The sequence below is a fragment of the Sus scrofa genome, chromosome 8 (assembly GCF_000003025.6).
Source record: "Sus scrofa isolate TJ Tabasco breed Duroc chromosome 8, Sscrofa11.1, whole genome shotgun sequence".
NCBI classification, from domain to species: Eukaryota; Metazoa; Chordata; class Mammalia; order Artiodactyla; family Suidae; genus Sus; species Sus scrofa.
In genome coordinates this window covers 77,328,134-77,347,739 of record NC_010450.4, presented here as the reverse complement: position 1 = coordinate 77,347,739, position 19,606 = coordinate 77,328,134, and the positions used below count along the sequence as shown (strand labels likewise).

General features: G+C 49.7%; 1 protein-coding gene across 5 annotated transcripts in view; it reads left to right on the top strand.

The window, feature by feature from the left end:
• The window catches only part of FAM160A1 (family with sequence similarity 160 member A1), a 299,486-nt gene extending 280,372 nt beyond the window's left edge, over positions 1–19,114 (top strand). For all 5 annotated transcript variants that reach the window (XM_021101513.1, XM_021101517.1, XM_021101515.1 and 2 more), the window contains 4 exons: positions 1,983–3,128; positions 11,816–11,994; positions 12,331–12,469; positions 17,924–19,114. In XM_021101513.1, the coding sequence (XP_020957172.1) occupies positions 1,983–3,128; positions 11,816–11,994; positions 12,331–12,469; positions 17,924–18,177 (1,718 nt within the window). In that variant the 3' untranslated portion in view covers positions 18,178–19,114. The remainder of the gene's footprint in view (positions 1–1,982; positions 3,129–11,815; positions 11,995–12,330; positions 12,470–17,923) is intronic.

Here is a 19,606-nt window from a genome sequence, read left to right as displayed (position 1 = left end):
GGAACTGCTCCAGTCTATATTCTGATAGCCCCTGCCCCCAAAGCAATGCCAAACAATGGCATTCTGTCCACCCAGCTGTAGCCCTCTTAGATTAAATGTATTTTGTCTAAGAACAAGAAAGAAAATATTGGCAAAGAAATATTGCCATATTGACTAAGAAAATATTGGCATGTTTCCAAAAATGTAATTTTTCGAAATTAAGGTTGTCTACTAACTCTTAGTTTTTAAATAAAGATAGTGTGTATTATGGAAGTGAATACTTTATGTGGTAGTCTAAAGTTGTACTTGGAGTGTGTTTCCCTGTTAGGTGAACTAGTTTGGATAGCTTATATTTTCCTACCCTCTTGTCATTTTAAAAAACATAGTTAAAAATTGAGGTCTTTTTGGTTGACTAAAAATTTGGCTTAAGAATGATTTTGGGGAGATCCCTGTGGCCTAGCAAGTTAAGGATCCTGTGTTGTCACTGCTGTGGCGTGAGTTTGATCCCTGGCCCAGGAACTTCTGCATGCCTTGGGTGTGGCCAAAAAAAAAAAGATTCAGTGGCTGACTCTGCTGCTGGTAGAGCCTCCAATTCCAAAATCCATCTCTTTCCACTCTCCTCCTCTGGGGTTGCCTTGTGGTGGCTAAGTGCCCTGATGGGTGGTTCCCTAGGTAGGTGGGTAGGTGGGTAGCTAGATAATGGAATTATGGTGCGGTAGTTGAGAGCTTGGATTCTGGATCTCCGGTCTGCTACCACCTTGAGCCATTTCTTGATCTTCCTAAGTTTTTTTCCTCATCTGTAAAACAGTGCTTTCGCCAGAGTGCTGTTCCAAGGATAAGTGACGTAGGACCTATAACGCTGTGAGAAAACGCCTTGGTATGTAGTGAGCGCCAAATAAATATTACCGATAGTCAGAGTGGGTAAGAGAAATTTTTAACAGTAGGGCTGTGAAAAATAGATTATGTCTACCCTGAGGACCTGAAACTCTGTATTCTTAAAGGCTGAATCTAGCTCAGTCTGGTAAAGAATTTAGATAATGAAAGTCTTGGAAGGTATGATATCAAATGAAAATAAGGGGAGAGGTTGATGTGAGGCAGCTTTTGCTTGACATGTGGCTCTGCCACTGACTCCCTAAGTGATCTTTGTCTCTGAACATTGATTTCTTCATCTGTAAATGGAGGGAACCGTATCCCCATATAGGGCTGTTGTGAGGATAAAATTCAGTAGCACTGATAAAGCACCTGCCATGTAGGAGATGTTTAGGAAATGGTAGCATCTGTGCTTTTCCTTGTTCGAGTTTTTTTTTTTCCCCCCAAGGGAAAAATGTAAACTTAAACGCAGATATTTTCACAGCTATTTCAGTTACACAGTTGAGATCTTTTAACATCAAAGGTGGTCAGAATATCATTCTTAGGTTAAAAGGGCTATTTTGGTAGTGAATGTGACTTTGTCATAAGACAGTATTTGGTACATATAATTCCCGGGAAGGCAGAATGAATTAATAGGCTTATCGAAAAACCCAGGGTTTTCAAGAGAAAATCTGTTTCCCAAATTCATGGATTACATAGGCTTTCCACTTTAGCGTCAAAATAAAAAATCTTTCTAATTATTACCTACTCTGTGGCAGGCACCATATTCAATATATTAGGAACGTAATCCTCTCAGCAACTTGAGAGGTTGCCATTATTAGCTCTTGTTTCTCTAAAGACCGATAGTAAGTAACAGACTGGGGTCTGTGCTAGCCAGGATCTGACCTGCCAGATGGGTTTAGCATGTTCCAGGAGGCTAGAGTTTCTGTTCTTATTTTTCCTTCTTAAACATCACACTGTTATTATTTGGAAATCCTTTAGTTGGGAATTAGCAGAACCCAAGTAGCTGGTGGCCCAAAGCCTTGGCAGTGTGATGAGTCGCATGTGCATCCGCCCCCCCCCCCCCGCCCCCGCCCCTCACCTCACCTTGAGCATCAGAGGGGTCGGTTCAGATCTGTGTGTCTCCCCTGCAGGGCCCATGGAGCAGCGGCTCCCTGAAACGCTCTCGCCATCCGCCTGCATCGTGGAGGCCGGCAGAGCCCTGGACATCAGCTACCTGCAGTACCTCTGGGAGGCCCACACCAACATCCTGCGCTGCATGAGGGACTGCCGCGTGTGGTCTGCCCGCTACGACGGAGACTCCCCCGATCCCGAGGCGCTTGGCCCTGGACCGCCGGTTCCGCTGGAGGAGAGGGCGCCCCGCTCCACCTCCCCTGCGCTCAGCCAGCGGCCCGTCCTCAGGACGCCCGGGCCCCCCCTGGCTCTGGGCAAGGACAGGAGCCACGTGGAGCTGGAGTGGGACGATAGCTATGACACCGGCATCTCCTCGGGGGCAGACGGGGGCTCCCCTGGGCCATCCGAGGATGCAGAGAACTCGGGCCCCCCGGCCCCAGTGGAGCCCCCCAAGCACATCCAGGAGATGAAGAAGAATGCCATCCTGCTTTTCAAAGGGGCCTACATCGAAGAGGCCGATTTCCAGGACGATGTGATGGTGTACAGGTTGTGCTCTGAGAAGGACGCAGAGGAGGCCAGGAGCTCCCAGGAGGGCGGCGCGAGGCCCCCAACCCAGGCCCAGACCGAGGTGCAGAGCCCCACCGCGCACAACGGCCCCCTGCCCGGCGCTCAGCCAGAGACAGATTCGGAAGAGGAACGCGGCAGGGATGAATCAGACGCGTTGCAGAGCGTAGCCAAGGAACCCGAGCGAGACCAAGTGCCTGAGGTCGTCCCAGGACCAGATCCCGAGTTAGTGCCCCACTCTCCCCAGGCAGAGCACGATGCACACCTGGCGACCACCAACCCCGAGGGCGAAGATTTCATTGCCCAGTATGACCAGATCATTAAAGAACTGGATTCTGGCACGGAGGGCTCGATGGAGCAGTGCTTCTCCTCTCCTGATCCCCTGCTTCTCACAAAGGAGCCAGAGGGGGAGCAGGACCAGAGGAAAGGAGACGAGGAGGAGGGGCCAAGGGAACCCGAGGAGGAGGAGGAGGACGACGACTTTGACTCTTTCATAGCGGAGACTCCAGCTGCAGAGACCCAGCCGTTCCCATTTGGGGCGAGAGATGAGGCCACCGGTGGCAGTCACCGTCCATTGAGGACTCAGAGCACCCCGTTCACAGGTGATGCTCTTAGATCGCTTTTGGTTATTGCACCAGCAAAGCCGGGTAGATGCAGGTAAAGGATTGTCAGTTTATCTACCACAAGGGCAGAAGTATTTTTCTAAGGAGCAGGGTGGGTGGTTTCATTTTTGTTTTATTTTGTCATTCTTGTAATCATTGCCTTATTTTCTTTCCACAGCAAATTAGAGGTTAAATTTTGCAGTTGAGTTAACATCTCTTGATATGTCTTTGATAAAAGGACTAAACCACACAAGAAGTCCAGTTTTATTAATACCCTTATTTCTTTTAGTCCAGTTAATTCTCCTTCTTAGCATTTGTCTTTATGTGTATTTTTATTTTTTTATTTTTTATTTTTTTTGATAGGCAAGAAATAGATTTAATAGGTTAGGACGCTTGTGAGAGGTGCAAGCGGGCAGGCAAGGAAGCTCTGCCACAAGGATCAGGTGGGCTACAGTTTGCTTTATGCGTATTTAAAAAAAAAAATTAGTTTCCTGGAGTTCCGATTGTGGCTCAGCAAGTTAAGAACCCAACCAGTATCCATGTGGATGTGGGGTCCATCCCTGGCCTTGCTCAGTGGGTTAAGGGTCTGGTGTTGCCATGAGCTGTAGTGTAGGTCACAGATGCAGCTTGGATCTGGTGTTGCTGTGGCTGTGGTGTAGGCCTGCAGCTGCAGCTGCAATTTGATCCCTAGCCTGGGAACTTCCATAGGTGGGGGGTGTGGCCCTAAAAAGACAAAAAAAAAAAAAAAATTAGCATCCCCCACTGGAAGTGTACTTCATTAGGCACAGGTGTTGGCTTGTTCTCTGCTCTATCTCTAGTCCTAAACAGTGGACAGAGCACACAGTAGGTTTTCAGAACACCTCTTGAATCAGTGTGGCTGTGTGCACAGCCACACAGAAGAGGCCATTGGGGTTAGTTGTGCCTTTGCCTGGAAGCTCATTTCAATTAATCACAAAATCTCCATCCAAAAATAAGCAGAGTAAACCCACAAAAAATCATCACTCTACTGAGGAAAGGGTGTGTTTAGGTGATACACCTCTAACAGCAGGTAGAGATCATGGAAGAGGCAAATGGATAGGATGGGGTATCAGTTAAGTGGATTGAGGTGAGGAACTATGGTAGAATTATTATCATTAAATTATCAGCCAAGGAAAAGTGTTACCGAATGCAGGTCTGGCTGCTTGCTTGCTGCTCGAAAGCTGGGTCTCAAAAGGAAAGTGTTGGTAGGAAAGGAAAGGTTGCTTTATTCAGAGGGCCAACAACCTGGGGAAAAGTTGGACTCATGTCCAAAGGCCAACTCCCCACTGCTAATCAGAGAAGAGTTTTTAAAGGGGAATTTCAGGGGTGTGCAAGTCGAGGGGAGGGCTACGTGCTCTGATAGCTGTCTTGAAATTAGTCATGCAGTGGTCTGATCAGCGTCATCTTGATTGTTTCAAGTACAGTTAATCTTCTATGACAGGATCAGTTTGTTCCCATTTTCTTGAGGCCAGTTTTTGGAATGCTGCAAGATGGAGCAGCTTATGTCATGGCTACAGTCTGCTCATCTTGCAGTTAACCTCTTCGACCTGGTGGGGGTTTCATTATCTACAAAACAGCTCACAGGTTCTGGCTCAGAATATCATCTGTAGCCCTTGAGGAAGAATTGAAGGTCCTTGACTTTGTTTAATGGCTAAACTATTATTATTTTGTCTTGCTTGACTGTTTTCCTTTGCCTTCGTATTTTCTCATTTCTCTGATTAAATTGATTTCTTTGGCTAAAGTTTTTCTACAGACAAGAGGCAGGTGGAGGACCTGGGGGGACGGGGGAGGGGCAGCATGCGGAGGCCCCCGAAGGCTCTTGCGCTCCTACAAAATCTGAATCCACAAATCATGGCACAAAGGGAACTGGCGAGGAGGAGGAGGAGGAGGAGGAGGAGGAGGAGGAGGAGGAGGAGGATTCCTCTGTCTCGGGGCAGCTGGGTGGGCCCCTGAGTGGTGTTCAGTTAGAGGAGACATCCTGAAGGAGCCAGCATCTCACAGGGACAGACTGGTCTTGCGTCAGGCCTGTAGGGGATCCTGGCTCTGGCACTTCCAGCCATGTGGCCTTGGTGTCTTAATCCTGGGGTGATCAAATGTGATACTAGGGTTGCGTGGGGTGGGCTGGGTCACTACTGTTATTACAGGCAGCTCCTGGCAGCTGAAGCTTGTCCTTCCCCAGCCTGCTTGGTGGGGAGAGACTAAGCCCCTGAGTCCTTGGGTCATCCTGAATCACGACATCAGCCAGGCAGTCTTAACATCCACTCAAGGAGCTCTTCTATGCTCTTCCTGTATTTATTCATCTGTTTCCACTGATGCCTGAAAATTTATTTAAACAGGGAGAAACCTTTTAATTCCACAATTAAAAGGCTTGAGGTTCTAACTTGAGATAACATTTCAGTGTGAATGGGTTTTAATTAAAATTCAATCAGTCAATCATAAGTAAAAAGGATTAGAAAATCTGGCTTTTCCCAGTTGCTAGGGGAGGGGAGGTGGCAGGAGAACGGGGTGACTGAAGGCCTGAAGCAGGGCAGTGAGAGGCGAGGAAGCAGAAGTGACCTAGCTCCGCCCCAAGTTCTGCACCATTAACTCTCGCTCAGCAGGAATCTCAACTTTGTCTGCAGGGTTCTCCAGGACACCAGGACTACCCACTGATAATGAAGATTGTTCTTTAGAATGTCAGCTTTTTTTTTTTTTTTTTTTTGTCTTTTTGCTATTTCTTTGGGCCGCTCTCGCGGCATATGGACGTTCCCAGGCCAGGGGTCTAATCGGAGCTGTAGCCTCTGGCCTATGCCAGAGCCACAGCATTGCCAGATCCGAGCCACGTCTGCGACCTACACCACAGCTCACGGCAACGCCAGATCCTTAACCCACTGAGCGAGGCCAGGGAGCGAACCTGCAACCTCATGGTTCCTAGTTGGATTCATTAACCACTGAGCCACGACAGGAACTCCTTAAATTTTTTTTTAAAATGGCCATACTCACAGCATATGGAAGTTCCTGGGCCAGGGATTGAATCTGCGCTGCAGCTGCAACCTATGCTACAGCTGCAGCAGTGCTGGATCCTTTAACCCACTGTGCTGGGCTGAGGATCAAGCCTGCACCTCTGCAGGATCCTCAGCTGCTGCAGTCAAATTCTTAACCCACTGTGCCACAGCAGGAACTCCAGAATGTTAGCTTTCTTACAAAGGAGCTTCATCCTTTGGGCAGTATATAAACTGAGGAAACAAAATATGGCTTAGGAAAAAAAAATGCTAATACACCACCTGTTAAATAAGATCAATATTTTGAATATGATACACCTGAAAACCAGCAGAACATAGTCTGAGTTTTTTGATACATACAGGTCATTTTAACTACGACCTCACCTTTTTCCTCCTTTGACACTTGTACACATATGTGTACTTTGCAGTGTCCAAAGTTTGGCCTGTGTTCTGCAGCAGCTGGCTTAACTCCCACACAATTTTGATTGCCGCTGAAATGAATAAACTTCTCAGCACAAAGGCTTCCATTTCATTTACCTAATGAAATTTATTTATTTGTTTTGTCTATTTGTCATTTTAGGGCCGCACATTTGGCATATGGATGGAGGTTCCCAGGCCAGGGGTCCAATGGGAGCTATAGCCGCTGGCCTACATCACTGCCACAGCGATGTGGGATCCGAACCACATCTGCCACCTACACCACAGCTCACAGCAGTGCTGGATCCTTAACGCACTGAGTGAGGCCAGGGATCGAACCCAGGTCCTCATGGATACTAGTCGGGTTCCTTAACTGCCTAGCCATGACGGGAACTCCATGAATTTTATTTTTTCATGCATTCAGCAGCCCTAATACTAAGGACACAAAAATGAAGGGATTTGCAGACTTCCGAGGAAACATCAAGAGAGAACAACTGTACTCTCTGGGTGGGAACTATGTTATTTGTCCCAAGTAACCCTGTAGAAGCCCAGCATGGGAGTGGGAAAGGCTTCACAGAGGAGGGACAGTGACCAGAAGCTTCTGGTGAAAGCAGTTGAGAAAGACAGTCCAGGTAGGGGAAACAACAGGTGGAAAAAAGGAGCCAGACAGAGCTCCTAGTTGGGTGTGTGTGTGTGTGTGTGTGTGTGAGATAGGGCATGGGTGGTGGGAGGCAGAGAGGAACCTGCAAAGCCGGTCTGGCCAAGCCAAGAACAGAAGATGCCCTAGTGAGAGATGCCAGCAGATCCGTGTTTAGCCAGGCCAGCCTGGGAGAGTGTGGAGAGAGTGCTGGAGTGGGGAGAGGTTGGTGCCAGGACGAGCAAAGTAAGACACCTCTTGTCAACACGTCAGAATTCAGAACCGCACCAGTGATGATGTTTCTAGAAGCCTTTTCACAGCTGTACTCATGCGGGTGTGCCAAGATGTATACACAAAGATGGTCACTGCAGCGTTGTTTATAACAGAAAATGACTAGAAATAGCCTCAGTGTCTCCCAGAAGGGGACTGGTTTGCTCATGTAACTCCTGAGGCAACTATTTTGTGAATGAATTTCATCTCTGTGTGTGCTGAGGTGAAGTGGCCTCCAGATATATTGTTCAGTGGAAAAGCAAGTGTAGATAGACAATGTTGTCATTTTATCATTTGTTAAAAAAAAAAACAACAAAAACACCACCAGGAGACACACATACACACACCACACATACTCTGGGAGGCAAGACAGTGCACTGGTTAAGAGTACCAGCGCTGGGAATTCCCTCCGTAGCACAGCAGAAACAAGTCTGATTAGAGTTCAAGAGGATGCAGGTTCGATCCCTGGCCTCACTCAGTGGATTAAAGATCCAGCATTGCCGTGAGCTGTGGTGTAGGTCACAGATGCGGCTGGGATCCTGCGTTGTGGTGGCCGTGGTGTAGGCGGGTGGCTGTAGCTGATTGGACCCCTAGCCTGAGAACCTCCATATGCCGTGGGTGTGGCCCTAAAAAGCAAAAAACAAAAACAAAAACAAAAAAACCCAAAAAACCCAGCACTGGGAACAGATGACCTGAGCTAAAACTATGACTCCATTTACTAACTGTGCACTTAGCATTCAGCCTCTTCTTTAAATGGGGATAAATAATAAACATACTTTGTAGGGTGTTGTGAATATTCAAGCAAGCTGAAACATGAAGACTGCTTAGAACACTGCCTGGTACATATTGAGTGATTAATAAATATTTTAAATGTAAATTTCTTTTTTTTTTTTTTTTTTTGGCTCTTTTAGAGCTGTACCTGCAGATTCCAAGGCTAGAGGTTGAATCAGAGCTGTAGCTGCTGGCCTACACCACAGCCACAGCAACAGGGGATCTAAGCCGCATATGAGACCCATACCACACTCACAGCAATGCCGGATCCTTAACCCCCTGAGCGAGGCCAGGGATCGAACCCATGTCCTCATGGATGCTAGTTGGGTTCGTAGACCTCTGAGTCATGATGGAAACTCCTATATTCCAATTATTATCTTATCCTATACGTAAAACATTTCTGGTGGCTACACTCAAATCTGTTAACAGAGGTCAGCCTCCAGTATACTCCTATTATGTTTGAAGAACAAACAACATGAAACCATTTTAATCTTTGCTAAAATAGAAAAACTGTCACTGAAGTCCAGACAAGAAAGGAGGAGACTCTGGCCTCAGGTGGTGCTGCGGGGGAGGCGGAGGTGAAGGTCACCATTCAGGAGCTGGTTCCCAGGCCGAGGCACAGAATCGAGGCAGCCCCTCTCGAGTTAGGGGAACATGGGGTGGGCAGGGGTTGGGGCACACGAGGACAGGGGAAGCGGGCTTGAGGGGAGAGAGGGGAAGGACAGACTCAGCCGTCCTGAAAATTCAGTATCTTATGGGCGGGGGATTTATCTGTCTTCCTAGAAGAAAGGGGGGAAGATGCAGCCTCACCCCCATACACACCTGTGGCTTTCTGAATTGCAGCTGAGTTTTCTCGTTTTCAGTGGTTCTCTAGTTTCTCCTAGCAACTGCCTTTTGCTAAGGAGGTTTGTTGTCGTGGTTGTTTTAAGTGCTAGAAATCAGCTCTGAATAAAACAGGAACTTAAAGGGTTTAATATATGTTTCTTATTCATCAGGTCCAAGAAACTGTAATGAATGTTGTTAGTGGATTATAATGATGGCCTGCTGACCTTGACCTAATATTCTATTGTTTAAGGGAAATAACGATGACACTTTCTCTCAGAGGGTGGGTTTTTTCTTCCCTACTGTAGTGACAGGCTGTCCCCTGTCCCCGCTCAGTGCAGCTTTCTTGTTTGTGGGATGGCCACATGAGGCTGAGTATAGTCTGGAAATGTGGTGGAGAAGCTGAGGGCTTCTCTTAACGAGACATCTCTTTTTTAAAATTTTTGTAATTTTTTGCTTTTTAGGGCCACACGTGTGGCATGTGGAAGTTCTCAGGCTAATGGTCCAGTCGGAGCTGCAGCTGCCAGCCTACACCACAGCCGAAGCAATGCCAGATCTGAGCCGAGTCTGCCACCTACACCACAGCTCACAGCAATGCCGGATCCTTGACCCACTGAGTGAGGACAGGGATCGAACCCATGTCCTCATGGTTCGTCGTTGGGTTCATTAGCCACTGAGCCACAAAGGGAACTCCCAAGATGTCTTTTTTTTTGTTTTTTTGTTTTTTTGTTTTTTTTTTTTTTGGCTACACCGCATCATATGTAAGTTTCCCGGCCAGGGATCAAATCCAAGCCACACCTGCCACCTGCAACCACAGATGTGGCAATGCTGGATCCATAACCCACTGTGCCACAGCAGGAGATGCTTTTTTATAGGAGGCTCTCCCTACCCAAGTATCACTGATTCATCTGTCTTTGCTCCTCTGGAAGGAAGCAGATGCTGAACCCTGGGAACTGCAGAGGAGCAGGCGAGAGGGGATGGGGAAAGCCTGGATCAGGGTTGAGGCGTGAGGACAGCCTTCCCCTTGTGGGGTTCCCTAGAAGGCTAGAATTAAGAAGAGCTCCTGGTGATGTTTCTGAGGTTCTTGATGCAATCCCATCAAGTTGCTTTCAAAGTGGGGTTCCAATCCAGAGTTTCTGAGTGCGTTTGGCCAACTCTCCCCGTCTTGTTTTGTAAGAGGGGCTCCCTCTTCATTCACCTCCCGTGTGATGGAAAGTTGCTCAGGAGCTCTGTCCCCTCCCTAGGATGGAGCAGTTGGGGCTAATCTCGACACACAGGGGAGGGTCTCTTCTGAGTTCCAAGGCCCTTTAGGGACATCCTCTGTGTTCAGCACACAGCCCTGTTACTTGCCTGCATGCATTAGAAGCTTAGGTTTGATGTTTCCATTTCTCACGGACAGCTTCTGCTTCCTCCCTCCGCACCTGCAGCATATGGAGGTTCCCAGGCTAGGGGTCAAATTGAAGCTACAGCTGCTGGCCCACACCATAGCCACAGCAATGCAGGATTCAAGCCGTGTCTGTGACCTACACCGCAGCTCATGGCAACACTGGATCCTTAACCCATGGAGGGAGGCCAGGGGTCGAACTCGTGTCCTCATGGATATCAGTCAGGTTCATTACCACTGAGCCACAATGGGAATTCCACCTTCTGCTTTCTTACAAAGGGTTTACCCTCTTATACTACTGAGGCTTCTGATTGAAGCATCTTGCGATGAAGTATGGTTTTGTTAAACTCACATTAATGTTGGTGTTGTCTTCATAAGGCATATTTATTCATCAAGGGTTATGTGCTATTGTTATACATAGGCCACGATTTAGTGGCGCATTATCAATAGCTCCACAGGGAAAATAGAGAATTCTCATTGATTTTGCCTAATGGACCACAGTTACAGTGAAAATGGAAAACATCGTCAAGTAATGTTTATTAATGCCAGATTTATTTTCTTGATTTTCCCTGTCTTCAGTGAATTCAAACAGAAAGCATATTCTTTTTCTAGTGGCCCAGATTAGTCAAAGCGCTTCTTTTTTTTTGCCTACATTTTTAATGAACTGCTCTTATAGTCTTACATAGAGATTTTCATTTTTTAAGAAAAGAAACTCTAGCTCCCCAAATGAGGCCCTTCTCTCTCTCTCCAGCCCCCTCTCTCTCTCTCCTCTGAAAAAATAAAGTGTGGCTCTAAAGTTACAGCTCAGGCCTCACTCACCCCTCATCTTCTTTTGGTTTTACATGCTGTGCTTTTCCATGTTATGCCACTGACAAGACAGTCTTTCTCAGGTGTTTTGCTGGGGATGGACAGTTGGTGTCCACAGTGTAGACGTCTGGTAAACAGAGTTCGTATATGTGTTTCCTACTCTTGAACAATACAAAGGTTTTTTGTTACTAAAACTTCTGATGGCCTCTCATGTTTGCAGAAGCCCTCCAGCACAGCAGCATCATAGGATGAATGGCCTGTTTTTGAGCACTGGCAGCCCCCACAGATACAGAAATAGCATGGAAAAGTATCTTTTGATTTTAAAGTGAAAATTGTTCCCCCCAAGGTTTAGGATAATTTTCAAAGTATTAAGACCGCCCACAGGGTCAAAAATAGTAGCCCCCACGCCCAGGTATCTGCTTGCTTTCTGTGGCTGTGGTTGGTTTCGTGGTTTGGTTTTGAGGCCGGAGACCGCCCAGCCGTGTCTGCGGCGTTTCTGAGTCTGATCTGCACGTGGTGGGTCGTCTGGCGAGGCGGCCCGCGTGCCCAGGGGAACCTGAAGCCTCGTGTCCTTCTCCAGGGCCCTTCATCAGTGTGGTGCTGTCCAAGCTGGAGAACATGCTGGAGAACTCGCTGCACGTGAACTTGCTGCTTATCGGCATCATCACGCAGCTGGCCAGCTACCCGCAGCCCCTCCTGCGCTCGTTCCTGCTCAACACCAACATGGTCTTCCAGCCCAGCGTGCGCTCCCTCTACCAGGTATGCCGGTCCGCGCATGCGCGTGCGCCCCGCTGCGGGGCTGATGCGCTGCATCCCGCCCCCCACCCCGCCCCGCCTGGTGGGCTTTCCATAACCCCTCAGTCAGTTCTCATTCCCTTGCTCTCCTCCCCTTCCTGTTCCGCTGGTTGTGTCGATTATTCTGGACAAACTGCGAAGCCTCGTCTAGCCTGATGTTTCTAGGGGACCTTCCCCAGAACACCCTGGCAGTTAAAAACCCATCATCCTGCAGCCCGGGCTGGGCCTGACAGATGTACGGATAAGGTAGGCTGGAGCTCGGCAGTGAAGCGCTAACGTCAAGAGTGCTGACTTTGACAGGTCCTCGCGTCTGTGAAAAACAAGATTGAGCAGTTTGCCTCCATGGAGAGAGACTTCGCGGGCCTCCTCATCCAAGCGCAGCAGTACCTGCTCTTCCGCGTGGACCTGTCTGACCCAAGCCCCGAGGCACCCACCAAAGGTCAGCTGGGGTCCTTCCCCGGGTGCCCCCCCAAATCCGCTCCTTGCTCCCCAGCTTCCGGACTTAGGATAGTGGGTGCTACACCAATTCCTGAACCCTAAAACATCTAAATAGATTCCTGTAGAGTTCCCTGGTGGCTCAACAGCTTAAGGACCCAGCGTTGTCACTTCTGTGGCTTGGGTCTCTGCTGCGGGGTGCGTTAGATCCCTGGCCTAGAACTTCTGCATGCCAAGAGTGCAGCCAAAAAAAAGAAAAAGAAAAAAAAATTTTTTTTTGCTCTTACCCAACAGGGAGGAGCCTCCTTTGAGTGTCTTCAAACCAAAAGGAAGGTCTGCCCTGCCCTCACCTGGCCTGGTTTGGGAGGGTCCAGTGGGGCATTTGTTTTCCTAAGTGAAAGTAGTTCGGGAAGGAATGATGTGTGGGGTGTTGCCAGGCTGAAATAAATAACAGAGCACAAGCGGGCCAGAAAAGAAGTATTATGTCTGCACACTGAGCCATTTTTTGGCCAGTCCTACCCAAGGAGGGCATTCATTCTCTTTATTATGTTGTCAGAGACTCGCGGGCCCCAAATAAATGTGCTTTAGGGCTCTGGAAGGTAAAATCCTTTCTGGGACCCGGAGAAGTAAGGTTAATGTGCCCCTCAAACCACCTGAGCGAGCCTTTTCATTGGCTCTAAAGGCGTGTTTGGGGGGTGGGGAACAGATAAGGGCGAGGCTGCAGCAGGAGGCGGCCTGGGGGCGGGGCTGCCTGGCTCAGGTTGCATGGATTTGACAACTGTCTTCTGAGCTGTGGCTTCCCCCTGGGTAGGTGCAGACCAGGGAATGGCCCATCTTGCCCTGGCTTTTGCTTTTCTCCCCCAGGCCACACCAGGCTTCTTTGTGGCAGGTGAACAGTAGAGAGAGCTGGGCTAAAGCCTGTGATGGGAATCAAGATTTGGCCTGAGAGCCAGAAGTGTAACTCAGGGCACTGTGAAACCTCTGAGGGAAGCTGAGAAGATGCCAGCCCGCTGAAGGCTTGACCTTGCCGCTGTGTAACTATTTGATCTTGGTCGTTTTGCCCCACTGGGCCTCGTGTTCCTTGACTCTTAAGTGAAGTGTCTGTCTTCCATCTCTTGAGTCCTTTCTGGCTGTAGGTGAAGGGCATTAGGGCACTGCAAGGCTGACTCAGAAAGAAAGGGGGGTCTTTGCCACCAGGGAAGTGAAGGGGCAGCTGCAAGCACCGACCCTGCAGGTGGGCCATACTTGGAGGGAGAGATGCCCCACACCTGTGGGAAGGCAGCCTGCGAGCCCCAGGTGGCCTCTCTAGGCCGTGGACAGGCGGCCTGTTGGGTCTGTCCCTCCTGAGCAAGGGGCACCGATGCCAGGAGGGACAATGCATCCATTAGCTTTGTGTATAGCAAACCACTACAGAAGCTCAGGGGCGCAAAACCAAGCCATTGCCAGTGTGCGTGAGTCTGCGTGGTTTTCCAGGAGATCTAATGGTCTGAGTGGGTGTGGCAGGACTGACTTGGGCAGGTGGCTGGGCATCTGGGATAGCTCGCTCTGGTAGGTGGCTGCTGGCCAGGGTGATGGGACTGGCGGGGTCTGTGCCTCTCATCATCCAGCAGGTTAGCCCTGGCCTGTCAACTTCATGGCTATAGTGTGGCGAGAGCGAGGGCAGAAGCACACACAGTCCCTTGAGGCTCCAGCTTGGAACCCCGCAAGGTCGATTCTGTGGTGTTCTGTTAGCCCAACCCATGGGTCAGCCCAGATTCAAGAATGGGCAAGCCCCACCTCTTGCGGCGAAGAGCTGCAAGGGATTATGGGCATTTTTGTAGCCTTCCAGACAGAGGGCAACTTGAGCCTCACACTGCACTTCCAGGATTGGTCTTTACTTCTGTTTTGCAGTTGGTGATGTGCTTTTCTGGACAAGTTTAGTTTTCAGACAGCACTGTGCAGTGGGCAAGAAGGGTAGTGTCAGCTTCACTTTCAGGGAAGGAAGCTGAAATTAGAGGCCCGGGGTGGTCAGCCAGGAACACGAAGCCCAGGTGCCTCGTTCACAGAGCCGAGGGTGCACATGTTCAGGTTAGGGTGGGGGTGGTGGGAGTCACTGGCATTGTACACTGTCCTGGCTTCAGACCATCTGAGGGCTGGGCTGCCAGCCATGTGCCCAGGAGATCTTGTTCCCATCGCATAAGGCTGTCAGGCAGCTGTGGTGGGTGAGTCCTAAGGTCTGTGACACTCAGGCCACGTGCACTTGTGGGAAGCTGCTCTCGGGAGAGAGGACTTCCTTTTTTAAAAAATACATTTTTATTTTTTATTATAATTGATTTACAGTGTCTTGTCAATTTCTGCTATATAGCAAAGTGACCCAGCCATACACACACACACACACATAGACAGACAGACAGACACACACACACACACACACACACACGTTCTTTTTTCACATTATCCTCCATCATGTGCCATTGCAAGTGATTAGATATAAGTTCCCTGTGGGGACGGAGAGGCAGTGGATGGACCGGGAGTTTGGGGTTAGGAGATGCAAACTATTGCATTTGGAGTGGATAAGCAATGAAGACTTCCCTTTGATGGAGTTTTTCAGATTAACCTCCCAACTTCTTTCAGGTTAGCAAAGTGACACCCTCCCCGCTGACTTTTAAAACATCTAAACTCGCAGAACGAGAAAGGCTCACGTCCTCTTGAACTAAGCTGACTCAGAAAGCAGGTTTGACCTGGTTGCCTGGATTGAGGTGAAAGTGGGAGCCTCACTCTCACTGGAACTCAGAGCAGAGAACGATTAGAATCCAGGGCATCCGAGGTCTGTGTGCTGCTCGCCTTGTCTGATGCGGCCGACAGCTGAGGTGGGGCGGGCGGGCGGGGGGGGGTCCCACTCCTCCCTGAGCTTCTCGAGTCTTCCCAGCAGTCATCTTGAAAACCCTCTTGTGTGCCTTTTCAGAGCCAGGGTCACGTTTCAGGAAACCAGTCCTGCTCTGACGTTGACTTGGATTCCTGGCCCCCCGCCTCTTCTCTTTGGGCCCTTTCCTCAGGTCGAAGCCACCCACTCCTCCCCCCAATTCCCTCGGCCTCCTGCTGCCCTGGTGGAAAAGAAGCCTCCTCACTCACGCTGCACACAGAAGTCGGAGTCTGGGCGGACTTTGTCCCCCATCACATGGTCACTCTCGAGACCATGAGCCCATGGGTCTCTGAGGCGCAGCCCCGTGCCAGACTTCATCTTCCTCTCAAATACCTTCCAAACCACAGAGGATGTATTTACTTATTTCCAGGGTCCTTTCACGGGCCTCCAGTCCTGGGAGGGGGTAGGAAGGCCCTCTCCCCCATTACGTGGAAAAGGAAACTGAGGCCTCATATGATGGCTGCCACACGGGGATTTGAGTCTGACTCACAGAGGGGCCGGCCCCGTGCCGACGGGCCAGAACCACCGCCAGGACTTGCCTGCTGGTCTCGTCCCCTTTGCTGGGTGCGCTCCTGCCTTCGTTAGTGAAGATGGTTTAGAGGCTTGGATTCAAGCCAGGTAGATGAGCCTTGGCCGTGACACTTTTTACATTCCTGGATCAAGCTAGATAAAATGCGCCACCAAAGCCCTTCAGGGGGAGAAGAGAAGTGACTGTGAAAGAGAAAGATGGGGATGAGGACATGAACCAGGGAGGCAGGGGCCAGTGGCCCTGCTGCAGTCCGTTCCTTCCCTCAATGACTCAGGTGTCCCTCGGCTGCCGCTCTGAATGAGGAAGTGTGCTGGGGACACTTCGGGTGGGGCTCCGCCCTCAGAAACCCCAAGGTCAAGTAGAAGAGAACACACACCGCAGTGTAAGGTGGAAGGGCCTTGCGGGTCCCCTTTGGTAAATAAAATGAGTGGGAGGCTAGGACAGGGGGTCTCTTCCGGACAGGAAGTGGAAATGGTTTTATAAAGTCCCTGGTGACTGTATTGATGGGGACGTGATGGCTGACACTTACCAAGAGGTCCTTTTGGACCTATTGACTGGTTTAATCTTTACAGCCGTGAGCTTTTGACACAGGAGGACATGAATGTACAGAGAGGGAAAGCAACTTGTCTGAGGTCACTCAGCCAGTGAGTGGCAGAGGCTGGGCTCTTAACCATTCTGCTGGTTCCTCTTAGGCCTGCTGAGGGTCTAGGGGCGCAGATGCAGGTCTTGGTCTGGGGCTAGTGCCCCTTCCCCTTGATCTCCAGGCTGGTGTCCTTGGGGAGCCTTGCTGGGCCCTTTGGAAAGCTGCAGTGCTGGAGGGCTGGGGTGGGGGCGCTCAGGTGAGGTCCCCCGGGGCTGGCAGTGTCCTTGGGGACATCAACACTTAGGTCCTCACTCCTTTGTCAAGACATATTGTGAATTTCTGCTACAAGGTAGCAGCAGATTCTCAGCAAGTTTCCAGTTCTTTATGGCAAGAACTGTGATCAGCTTTAATCTAAAAGGATATTTAAAGCAGTAAAGTGGAGGACATTTTTTTACACTGAAGACTATAGTAGTGAGATGTGAGAAAGTGCTATAAATGTCAAGAATTTTTAGTACTGTAGTTAAGCGACACCCTGAGAAGAGTGGTAAAAAATGGGACTGAATCCTAAAAAGCAGCCAAAGTAATGGAGAGCTTGAATATCATGATTTATATGGAGTAATGAGTCTGTTTGAGTTGGGGGCAGAGAAGGCATAAATAATTTCCATCAGTATGAAGGCTGGAGATGTTCAGGAATTAAACAGTCAGGAAAGTTGAACCATTTTAATTGGTAGGACTGATTTGCTAGGAAAATGCAAATTACTTGCATATATTAAAGTCTGGTTCATATCATCTTCCATCTACGTTATTGAACCTGAGACGACGGCAAGCCCTGGAAACTTTCCTTGACTGAAGTCATCTGGCCACTTCCCTAGATGCTCACGGCTGCAGGAAGTGCCCAGTGCCCAGGTCCCTCTCCATCATTTCCAAGCTTTAAAAGGCTTCTTCCATTGTATCCTCCACAAAGGCTGGGAGTCCCGGCCTGGAGGCGCTGGGGTCCTCGACGCTGGCACCCTGAGGCCGTGTGCTCGGGGCTTGGCTGGCAGAGGACAGATGGCCACCCCACACGGGGAGGCACTGAGGTGAGCTGTCTGCACTTGGCTGATGCAGAGGCAGGAGCACCCCCCCGCCCCTCCCCCCGGCCATGTCCTGGGCCTGGAGGATTCGTGATAAACTGTATTGCCAGAATTTCTGCATGAAGTTCCTCACACAGGCCTTGGGAAAAACCCCTCATGTCACATGCCCAGTGCTGGATTGGATCTGCTGGGCCGATCTGTGTGCCTCTGAGTGGAATCAGGGGTGGGCTGGGGAGTCCAGTCGGTGCGGGAACTGAACCTGAACGAGACAGTCTCCGCCAACACCCCTGCCCCCCGCCACTCACACTTCACTCGCAGCCGGACGGATAGGCCTCTGGAGGGTCACAATGCCGTCTTCTTTCTGCTTTCAGATCCTGTTCAGGATGCCTCCAGGACAGCAAGTGGCAAGAACTTTTTGGATGGCCCCCCAAGAGTGCTTCAGCCCTTCCTGACACACAGAGCCAAGCTGGCAGGGGCACCCCCCAGCCTGCCTGGGCCAGTGAGGAACACCATGCTGGCCGCCGCCCTCTTCCCCGAGTTCCTGAAGGAGCTCGCTGCCTTGGCCCAGGAACACTCTATCCTCTGCTGCAAGGTCCTGGGCGACCTGGACGACTCCTGCTGTTAGCTTTGTTGTAGTTGTTGTTTTTAATAGAGGTTTTTGTTTTGTTTTGTTTTGTTTTTAAGGTTTTAGTGTCCTGACTGAATGTTAAAGGCAAAGCTGCTTACAGAAATCTCTATTTTGAGATTTCCTGCCGATACTTGATTGGTGGGGAAGGAGGTTTTCTGGGCACCTCCCCTCTCTCCAGCCGGGTCTTTCCACCGTGTGTCCCTGAGAACGTAGGTCTCAGCAGCCGGTTGCTCCCCTGGCCAGGCTTTCTTGGCTTCCTTTTTCCTGAGTTTTTGGTCCTTATTCTTCCGTCCCTTTGAGTCATCCCTCGGCTGGTAGCTGGGATCACAGCAAGCGAATACTGGGGGGTCAGTGATTTCTGGAGGTGCCTGGGTCAGAAGGCGGGCCCTTCAGCACGTGGAGATTGCACATCTGCCCCTGCAACCTGCATCTGGGATTCCGTTTTATAAAAGGGAAGAACATGGGTGGCGCCCCTCTTGCCTTCGCCACGTAAACACATATCATCCATCCCTTTGCATTTTACTTCCAAGACGGCTATTCTGCCAGACACGTGTTGCCTTATGGTGCGGGCAGATCCACTGGTCTCAGCACTCTGCCTGGCAAGTGGGATGTCACTGGAGAGAATTTGGAATGCAGAGCTTTCTTTACTCAGTATATCGCTACCTAAACACTGAAAACAGCCTTATTTTAGTAAGATTTGCACAAGATGAAACATACCTATGCAAACTGTTACTTTGGTTTTTAGGACTTTGATCACCCTGATGAAGAAAAGCATGGTATCATATAAGATGACAACCATTGTTATTTTTTTAAGTATTTTATGAAGAACAAAATGATTCATTTGTGGAACTATTTCATGGTTTGGGGTGTGTGTGTGTGTGTGTGTGTGGAGGGGTGGGGAGGATAAAGGTAAACTAAATACAATCTGTGCAAACACTGGTAATTATTTAAAATTGTTTTTTCTACTATGTTGCAATTTGTAGAGAAAGAGGAACTGTACAGCCACTTTGGGAACTGGGCTGTTAAGCCAAACACGTCACAGGGAGCCCTGCAAGCCGGGGGCCTGCTGGGGGCTCGCTGCCTTCTGAGGAACAGACTTCATCAGAAGGTTCCCCCAGCACGATGTATGAGCACCTCTGCGCTCTAATTACACTTAGAGCCATGGTCTCCTTAAACCACGAGGGTGGTGGAGGGACATGCAAAATAACTGAGGGGGCTAAAAAAACGAGACCCATCAGCAACTGGTATTTATGGATGTTGGATTCCGCTCCCCTCTGCTGCGGACAGGTGAGAAGCACATAAGCAGGAAAAGCCTCGCTGTCTGGAGGGAAACTGGAAACCCAGCTCTCCCTGTTCTCTCTGTGGGTGTCTCGCTGAGACCACCTGGGCCACAGGGCTGGTAGTTGTGCCTCGGGAGCGCTGGTCT